Source organism: Chrysemys picta, chromosome 5, assembly GCF_011386835.1.
Source record: "Chrysemys picta bellii isolate R12L10 chromosome 5, ASM1138683v2, whole genome shotgun sequence".
NCBI lineage: Eukaryota > Metazoa > Chordata > Testudines > Emydidae > Chrysemys > Chrysemys picta.
The window spans coordinates 142,546,613-142,556,310 of NC_088795.1; the positions used below are offsets into that span (position 1 = coordinate 142,546,613).

The 9,698-nt window shown below is 53.6% G+C and overlaps 1 protein-coding gene across 2 annotated transcripts; it reads right to left on the bottom strand.

Moving 5' to 3' along the window:
- Positions 1 to 277: 277 nt before the first annotated feature.
- On the bottom strand, positions 278 to 8,843 carry LOC122173474 (C-type lectin domain family 4 member K-like). Of its 2 annotated transcripts, XM_065597394.1 has the most exons (8): positions 8,690 to 8,843; positions 7,273 to 7,442; positions 6,923 to 7,115; positions 6,107 to 6,211; positions 4,967 to 5,116; positions 4,021 to 4,172; positions 1,614 to 1,732; positions 278 to 717 (listed from the first exon to the last, which is right to left on the bottom strand). In XM_065597394.1, exons 3-8 carry the CDS (start codon positions 6,924 to 6,926, stop codon positions 567 to 569), a joined length of 681 nt encoding a protein of 226 aa, XP_065453466.1. In that variant the 5' UTR covers positions 6,927 to 7,115; positions 7,273 to 7,442; positions 8,690 to 8,843; the 3' UTR covers positions 278 to 566. The 2 variants fall into 2 exon arrangements, with proteins under 2 accessions (XP_065453466.1, XP_065453465.1); XM_065597393.1 differs by lacking the exon at positions 7,273 to 7,442 and having other exon boundaries at positions 6,923 to 7,039; positions 8,690 to 8,804.
- Between the last annotated feature and the right edge of the window lie 855 nt (positions 8,844 to 9,698).

Here is a 9,698-nt window from a genome sequence, read left to right on the forward strand (position 1 = left end):
CACTTTTTGCCTGTGAGCTGACGGGTTTGGAGCATCTAAGAAGAGCTGGTAGCTGGGTGCTCAGGTTAGGCTAACGAGGCCCAGGGATAGGAGAATTTGAAAAGCTGTTGAAGCTGGTCGCGCAGCTGAGCCTGAATTTATCTCCTCAGTGGCTCAAACACATTGTGCGACATACCTTGCTTACCAGATACAACTGGACGTTTTAAATGTATATATAGATGGTTCTGACATCATCATAACATCTGATCCAAAGCTACAAAAATTAGAAATTCAAGTCAAGCAAATCATTATTTATTGGGTGATTGTGAAACAATAACTCCATGATCCAAGGACTTTATTCAGTGACAGACCTGGAAACAAACAAATTACAGAGCCAGCCTCACTGAGCGGCATCAGGCAGCTGTCTCTGCTACAGCCAGAAATATCACACCAAGACAAAGCATCCCCGCGATGCACATCCCATGTGCCCCCCTCCAGTGCACAGGGCTCCTCATCGGCAGGTGGCTGGAAAACATGCTCCATAGCTTAGAAATGAAGGCGCTTTCTGAGGTGCTGGGACCTGCATATCACAGCCCAGCCTGTCCATGGGCCTGCTTACAAATCCACCTGAAAGGCCGAATGCAGTTGTTATCATTCCACAAATTCCGTTTTTCTGGCTCGGTATGAACACAGTCTTCTTCACCATTGGCATTGTTTGGCTCATTCTGCATCCAGAACCTACGGATCAGAGTGTTAATGTCTCAGGGGAGAACCACAGCCAATTCCTGAGCTCAGTTCTGCTCTGTGGACTCTGTTGTTGGCAGGGGACCCAGACACCCAGCAACGACGCGGTGAATCGATCCACCCCCCGGCCACCCCTCAGAGTTCTCTACAGCTCTTGTGGCCATGGTAACGAAGGGCTTCTGACGGCTGGGGGTAGCAACGGCCCTGAACCTGACAGGCCAGCAAAGAGCCCAAGTCAGTCTGTGGCTCCAAATGCTGACAGCAGCAACCCCGATCTCAGTGCCCAGAACCAAAGCACGTGGCACAGCACGTCCCAGGCACCCCCGAGATGGGAACGCAGGAACGGGAAGAGAGGGCAGCGGGGGTCAGTCATTAACTTCTCATGGCCCTGCTTATGGGCCTCGTCCACAGCCCACTGAGGTCACTGCCCCGACTGCAGCTGGCTCCGGCCATGCCCCCGCCCCACAGCCTCCCCTTCCCCAGCCTGACAGAGGGGAGAGCGCAGTGCAATCCCAAGGAGAGCGTGAACCTGCCGCTCACTCCAGACTCACCTGGCTGTACTGAGTTGACTTGGGGCCAGATCCTCAGCTGGTGTAAATCCCTGTGGCTCATTCAAGTCAATGCCGAGTTACCCCAGTGGAGGCTCTGGCCCTGGGTCTCAGTGGCACTGAACACACGCTCCGTGTTTAGGCTCCTGCTCTGAGCAAAGGGGAATTAGCAGTAATTCCTGAGAGGATTCATTGCTGTTGTGGCAGCGCCCGGGGGCCTCCCTCAGGATCAGACCCGCTGTGCTGGGTGCTGCATAGATACCAGGGGCCGTACAGACGCTGCCCAAAAGAGCTTGTGACCAAACGTGTAATAAATAATCACTTCTCTCAAGCTTTACTCACCCCCTGCTTGCGTCTGCTCTGTATTCTGTGCCATCCACCCAGCGCCAGCTGCCTTCTGTCTCCCGGTCGGTGAGTCCAATCCAGTGACCTTCTCCCTTGGTCTCGTTGGAGAGAAACTCCTGCACAACACAGTTTGCAGCATGTCCAGGTCACCCAAGAGAGGCTGCAGGATGCAGCCGCAGCTGCCTGGGCTGAACAGATTTGGGGGGAGAGGAAAGGGCGTCTGGTGGTGGGAGCTGGGCACTGGGCAGCGGGAGACATGGTGTCCTGCCCCCAACGCTGACAGTGACTAGCTGGGAGACCCTGAGGGAGTCCTGGAGCATCTCTGTGTCTGTGTCTGCATCTGTATCTGCCTGGGGCTACCAGCAGCGACCTGTCTCAGAACACTCCCCCCACAGCCCCTCAGAGCTGGGCTGCGGCCGTGACTGACGGGCACCTCAGAGTTCACACCAGCGCCCTGCCCTTGGAGGAGACAAAGCTCGGAGCAGAGAACTGGGTGCAAAGTCTAGCCCTGCCGGAGGGTGGGATTTTCCTCTTCCGAAAGTGCCGCAGAGGCCTGGGGTGAGGGCTACAGTGGGCACATTTGGAGAGAGGATTCTCTGAGAGGTGCATGGCCCCTTGTACACAAGCCCTCCAGATACAGGCTTCTAGATTGTCCAGCAGGAGCTCAGGCCCGAGCCCAGAGGAGAATTAAGGTTTGCTGGGGCCCTGGGCCAGAGCCAGTGGGGGGCCAGAGAGACGTGTCGGAAATGAAGGATTCAGGGCCAGAAATGAGGGATTCAGGTGCAGGAGGGGGCTCCGGGCTGAGGTAGGAGGTTGGGGTGGAGTGTGCGGGACGGTGTGAGGGCTCCGGCTGGGAGTGCGGGCTCTGAGGTGAGGCCGGGAATGAGGGGTTCAAAGTGCAGGAAGGGCTGAAAGCTGGGGTAGGGGCTGGGGTGAGGGAGGGGGTGAGGGCTCCTGCTAGGGCCGGGGATGAGAGTTTTGAGGTGCAGGAGCAGACTCCGGGCTGGGGCCGAGTTGTTCGGAGTGTGGGAGGGGATTCAGGGCTGAGGCAGGGGACTAGAGGGTGGGGGGCGGACTCCAGACAGGAGTTTGGATGGGGGAAGTGGGCTCAGGGCTGGGGCAGAGGGTTGGCGGATGGGAGGGGATGCGGGGAGCAGGCTCTCTGTGGCGCTTACCTGAGGTGGCTCCCAGGAAATGGCCGGCATGACCTCTGACTCCTAGGCGCAGGTGCAGCCAGGGGGCTATACATGCTGCCCCCACCCGCAGGCACCCCCCCTGCAGCTCCCATTCATAGGTGCTGGAAGTAGAGGTGGGGGGGTGCTGCAGCACCCCCTGACTTCAAGTGGCTTCCATTATGTACAGGGTTTAAAGGTTAGTTCAATGGCTGTCAGCACCCCCACTATTCAAACTGTTCCAGCACCCCTGCTCCCATTGGCCGTCGTTCCCAGCCAATGGGTGCTGCGGAGCCGGCACTCAGGATTCCCCGTGGCTTCTCCTATGCCTAGGAGCCGGAGGGACATGGCGGCTGCTTCCCGGGAACCGTGTGGAGCCAGGTAGGGAGTCTGCCAGCTCTGTGCCAACCGGACTTTTAACGGCCCAGTCAGTGGTGCTGACCGGAGCCACCAGGGTCTCTTTGCAACTGGGTGTTCTGGTCGGAAACCAGACACCCGTCAACCCTAACTGCGGCCCGGCAACTGTTTACTCCTTTCTGTCCAACACCGCATGGCAGCCCCAAGACTGGAGAAGCTCTGTACCTTCAGCATGGCCTGGGGCTGAAGTGGGGAGTATGAGCTCCCCCAGCCCTGAGGCCTCACAGGGAGCGTGTGCTCCTCCAGTCCCAGGGCCACAGCATGGGGGCCGGGGTGGGGGGTTTCCCCTGCTGCCTGGTGCTCCTGCTGGGAAGCGGGGTCGGGACGCTGGGGCTTCTCCCGCCCCACGTGCCTGCCCGGTACTTCTGCCGAGGCTATGGGCTTCCGCCGTCCCATGGTGGATTTCTGCTGGGAGTGGGGCACCCATTTTTCTGGGGCCCCGGGGCACAGGCCCTGTCGGCCCATTGGACAATCCACCACTGTCTGAGCCCTCGGACTGGGGAGAGGGATCAAAGTGGGTCATCACTGGGAAAGGTCATTGGGTTTGCAGGAAATGCTACATTGGAAGTAGGGAAAATCAGAAATGAGCCTGACCCCAAACCCTCCTCCCCCGGCACCCCAGACTCCGGGAAGTTCAGATCCTGGCACTGTTCCTCTGCCCATCTCTGCTTTTAAACTGAATCCCCCGAGTCACGTTCCAAGGCTTGGCATCCTCTCCGATGGTTTCCAACCTCAGCTGCCACCTTCCACCTCCTTCTGGTATGAGACAAGGCACTGACCCATTGTCCAAGCCTCTAGGAGCTTCCTGCACTCACCTGTTCTGCCTGGGAGGAGACGGAGGTCAGGTGCGAGTCCTGAGACACACAGAACCGCTCGGCCTCGTCCCACGACTTCCTTTCTTGTGAAAAGTAATAGAGGTTCCCACCGAAAAACCTCCAGCCCCTGGAGACCTTTGTTAGCAAGTCACCTAGGAGCAGAGACTGAGGTGAGACGCCCGGGCTAAAGTCACAGGGACACACGCAGGGAGCTCAGGGTTTCTAGTGCTGCATTTCCCCTGCCCTTCAGCTGCCCCAAGCTCAGGGAACTTCTGAATCCTGGTTCTCCAGCATCACAATAAGGAACATTTGTGGCCACATGATGGATCCCAAAGAGCGCTGCAGAAAGCAGACACCACAGGGTCACTCCCCCAGCACTGAAATGCAGCTGCATCTGGGCTGGAGCATGGGCACTGGTCCCAGTACAGAGCAGCACGGCTGTAATGGGAAAGGGGAGACTCACTGTTCAGCTGAGCTGGCAGGGGGAATTCAGGAGGGGGAATATAGGTGCCCAAGGTGGAAAATCCCCTGGTTCTGCATCAAATATTTTCAATGATAATGAGAAATTGAGGTCTTGGGTCATTTGCACATCAGCGTCCCCCCTCCAACACCCTGCCGGGGGCGCTGGCTCAGTGATGGGTCTGAAAGTAACGCCCCATACGCTGAAATGCCAGTATCACTTTTTGCCTGTGAGCTGATGGGTTTGGAGCATCTAAGAAGAGCTGGTAGCTGGGTGCTCCCATTAGGCTAACGAGGCCCAGGGTGTAATTTAACTCCACACTGATCACCACGGTGTGGGCCCAGGTGCAGCCACCGGTGATTTTTAATGGACGAGAACTCGGTGCTGGTGAAAGGCGCTGCGCTGTCAGCCCTGGAGCCTGAAATCCTCCGTTTATCCTCAGCACCAGGAGAAACGGCACCAGCCAGCGCTGCAGCTAGTACTTACTGACGTTGCCCAGACGTATCTGGATTTCTCTATACGCTGCACTGACGTTGTCCAGACGGATCTGGATTTCTCCATACGCTGCACTGACATTACCCAGCTGGGCTTTCAGCATCCGGACTCCTGCCTGCGCTTCATCCAATAGCTGCAGACCTAGAAGAAAGTCACAGCGACTTCAGTGGAGATGCAGAACAGTTGATTATTAGCACATGTGGTAGAGCAGCACCTGCAGGCCCCTCTGTGACAGGCGCTGTACGGACAGGAGGGGACAGTCCCTGCTCTCAATAGCTGGGATCCAGGCCGGGATTTGGAACCCGCCAGCGTTCAGGCCTGGTCAGTACCAGGGTGTTGGTTCAGGCCCATCTCCTGTTCGTGTGCCACATAAAAATCTCATCCATAGATCGGCTTTTACGCTCAGTCACTGCCAGAGTGTTAAGAATGTTTACTCAGCCCAGCTGGAAGGTGCTCTGATCCCATCAGTACGATTCGGGTTGTGTGAGATACGCCCAGAGCTCCAGAACAGGAAAGTTCAAGTCCCAGATTGTGATCTCTTCCCGCGGGGACTGGGTCTGCCTCCGGGTCTGTGCAGCACTCGGCACACCTTGGCGGCTGCTGTACTAAACACAGATCATCACTATTCACACCAACAGAACTGGGTTTGCCTTTAGCTCATTTCCAGTATCACCCGTGATGTCTGACAAAACAAAAGCCAATAGCCTGCGTGAGTTTAAAGTTCCCGTATGAAGAGTGTGGTTCAAATACAAACTGGCCACGCTCCAAGTCCTGCTGAGAGCTGACGGACTCGCACTAAACTGGTTTTGCTCATTTCTATCCAGCCAGTCCCATGGCCTGCTCGGCGCCGACCCTGCAATGTCCATGCTGCTAGTCTTAGTGCAGTGGCTCCAGCAGAGCTCACACATCTGACTACCTGGGCTGTTAGGCCCGGCCCCAGCTGCAGTGTAGACACACCCTTAGCCTCTCTGTGCCTCAGTTCCCATCTGTACAATGGGCTCCGTCTCCCAGGGGTGTTGTGAGAATAAATACATCAGAGAGTGCCAGGGGCTCGGAGACTGCGGTGATGGGGACCGGAGAAGTCCCCGTGCTAGAGAAGGCAGAAAGCTCACACCTAGCTCCCCCACTTACTGTCCAGCTCCTTTGAGGTGTCCAAGGTGGTGTTGGGCTGCAGAGAGGCTCTGATTTTGTGAACCGCTTCTTCTACGTCTCGTAGCGTTTTCTGTCCCTGGAAATCTAGGAATCGCATGTTCATGGGATCAGAGCGCTTCATTAGGAGAGAAAGGGAACAGACTCTCGGCGTGCGGGGAATGATTTGCTCTCTATTCTTTAAGAGGTTTTTACTGTCTGTGCAACACGAACACCAGAATCGGTAAAATTCCTCCCCATGAGCCTCACTGACATTTAGCCTCATGTCCGCATTGGGAAGGGGGAACCCCAGAATATTCCCTGGCACCCCCACCCTGCGAGTGCACATGACACTGTTCCTTTGGGGGTACAGCTCACTTCCTTGGCACGCCCAGCCAGGTCCATGGGCCGTGCAGAGAGGTGTGGCAGAGCCGGTGGCTCACGATTTCGCTATCCCTCTCCATCCCCTGTGGGGTAACTGCAGCCGCAGACACACTTCAAGAGAGCAGCCGTGTGCTCCCCGAACACTGGCCCTTGCATGATTTCCCCTCCCTGGGCCGGCTGCAAACCCATGTTAGGGCCAGACATAATGTGCCCCTAAGTATCTATAGAAACACTCCAAGAACCTTCACATCTCCCCGGCTCAGCAAGGTGGATATTGTAGTCTGACCTGGCGGGGAACCACCTACTGAATGGATGCTGCGGAGAGCCTGGATCCCCACCCCCCTGCCCCTTCCATTAATAGAAACGTTACATCCCTTTTGCTTGTGTTTCGAAACAAGAACCTGGAATTAAACATTGCGCTTGGGTGGAACTTACACATGACGGTCACTGCAAGGAGGGAGGTGCCCAAAGCCACGCTCAGAACAACGAGCAGGGCGCAGAGGATGTCTGAGGTCTTGCGAGATGGCGCAGCTGGCGTCTCAGGAGGTTTGGCTTGTGGGGGAAAAGAGGAATATTTCCATGGGAGCTGAAGCCCATCTAAGCTCTGCAGTGCCAGGTCTCATCGTCACTAGTGAGGAGACATCCCAGTCGATAGAAAGTCAAAACCACATTGCACTTACGTAGGAGGAGCTCAGTATAATTTAAAGAAGGTTTGCAGTTAGATGGATATCTACGGTTAAATATAAGGGATTAAAAACACTTCGGGGGCATCACCCAACCATTACCTGTCTGGGCTTAGGCAGAAATGTCCCCTCAGGGCAACTTTTTCCCATAACGGCCCAATATGGGGTTTCTTTCACTTTTCTCTGAAGCATCTGGAACTGGCCACCATCAGAGACAGCTCAGTGGGCTGGAAGGACCATGGACCTGCCCTGGTAAGGCAATTCCTGTAAATCTGGGAGAGAAGAATCATAGGACTGGAAGGGACCTCAAGAGGTCACCTAGTCCAGTCCCCTGCACTCGTGGCAGGACTAAGTATTATCTAGACCATCCCTGACAGGTGTTTGTCTAACCTGCTCTTAAACATCTCCAATGATGGAGATTCCACAGCCTCCCTGGGCAATTTATTCCAGTGCTTAACCACCCTGACAATTGGGAAGTTTTTTCTAATGTCCAACCTAAACCTCCCTTGCTGCAATTTAACCCCATTGCTTCTTGTCCTATCCTCAGAGGTTTAGAAGAACAATTTTTCTCCCTCCTCCTTGTAACAAATTTTTATGTACTTGAAAACTATTATCATGTCCCCTCTCAGTCTTCTCTTCTCCAGACTAAACAAACCCAATTTTTTCAATCTTCCCTCATAGGTCATGTTTTCTAGACTTTTAATCATTTGTGTTGCTCCAATTTGTCCACATCCTTCCTGAAAAGTGGTGCCCAGAACTGGACACACTACTCCAGTTGAGGCCGTATTGGAGTGGAGTAGAGCGGAAGAATTACTTCTTGTGTCTTGCTTACAACACTTCTGCTAATACATCCCAGAATGATGTTTGCTTTTTTTGCAACAGCGTTACACTGTTGACTCGGATTTAGCTTGTGATCCACTATGACCCTCAGATCCCTTTCTGCAGTACTCCTTCCTAGGCAGTCATTTTGCATTTGGAGTACTTTGCATTCGTCCTTATTGAATTTCATCCTATTTACTTCAGACCATTTCTCCAGTTTGTCCAGATCATTTTGAATTTTAATCCTATCCTCCAAAGCACTTGCAACCCCTCCCAGCTTGGTATCATCCGCAAACTTTATCAGTGTCCTCTCTATGCCATTATCTAAATCATTGATGAAGATATTGGACAGAATCATTTCCAATGAACTGAGAACTGACCCCAAGCCTCCCCCTAAACTGACTCAGCTCTTGAAAAGTTCCCTCGCACGCTTGGTTTATTTGGAGAAGCTGGTGGGGTTCGGGTTTCAGTGCGAGATGGGAGCGCAGCTTCCACACTCCTCCTGGGAGGAAGGAAAGATCAAGACCAGACCAAACCCCTCCTGTCCACTGCACATGCTGCTGCTGCGTCCAGGGCTTAAGTTTTCCAAGAGCCGGGCTGAACTGTGGGTCTGTTCTCCCAGGCCAGCCAGTGCCAAGAATGGGGAGTCCAAGAAAACAAGGCAAGTTGGCATAATGAATTCAGCACGTGTTGTCCTTACCTGGAGGCTGGAGAGGTGGTTTTCCAATATTCTCATTCATATAAATATTTTCATCCTCCATTCTCTGTCCTTCCCTGTGAGCTGAACGCTTGAGAAATGGTTTCCTTTAAGCAGCCTTATCACAATGGCTGGTTAACACATTTGAATATGCCCAGAAATGGAAATGAACTGCAAGGTCTGTAATTGGGAGGGTGGAAAGCCTCAGGCCACAGAGTTTAAGGCTGGGCTTACATACAGCTTTTGAATTAAATACAAGAGAGATAAGCCATGCTGAGTGCTAGGCAAATACCATGGGCCCATATTCACTTTAATATTAATAATCTTATCAAAACGGGACATTTCCCTTCTAGATCACGGATCCGTCCCATGTCAACAATGACCAAACATTGTTCCCATGTGAGAGCTCCGTAGTGTCCTACGTATGTAGAGTTGGTGGCTCTCAGTCCCATTTCTAGGGGACAGGTGTCCACATCACAATGAAACCATCACCACAATTAATATTATTTGTCACCTTGTTAGCAGTTCCCATGGAAAGTCAACGCTTTCCACTGGCCGTTACAGTCTCTTTGCCCTGTAGGTTGGTTGGGAACATTGGCAGGGAGTGGTTGTTGTCTGTGGCTCTCTGCTCTATAACGGGACACCTTTGTGTTTGCAGCCCAAATTTCCACTGGCCTTTTTTTTTTCTTGACACCATGGCACATTGCTAACTCATGTCTAACTTGCTACCTTCCTTGGCTCTTTAGTTTCACTGCCTAGCGGGTTCCTGCAGCCCATGGACTGTGGCGTGGATTATTATTCCCCAAATGGACTAATTTAATTTTCCACAAAAGAACTTCAGCCTGTTGTTTTCTGCCCAGGTTTCATAGATTTTTAAGGCTGGAAAGGACTGTTCTGATCACCCAGTCTGATTTCCCGCACAGCGCAGGCCAGAGATCTTCCCCACGCGATTCCTCCATCCAGCCCAGGACATCTAGTTCAACTACAGCAGATCTGTGAGAAGGAGCCATTC

Coding starts and splice junctions, on each gene's coding strand:
- LOC122173474 (XM_065597393.1), bottom strand. CDS start 8,750: ATGGAGGATGAAAATATTTATATGAATGAGAATATTGGAAAACCACCT. Junction 5,117..6,106: donor CACCTCAAAGGAGCTGGACA/GTAAGTGGGGGA, acceptor ACTTTCTTCTAG/GTCTGCAGCTATTGGATGAA. Junction 4,173..4,966: donor GATACGTCTGGGCAACGTCA/GTAAGTACTAGC, acceptor CTCTGCTCCTAG/GTGACTTGCTAACAAAGGTC.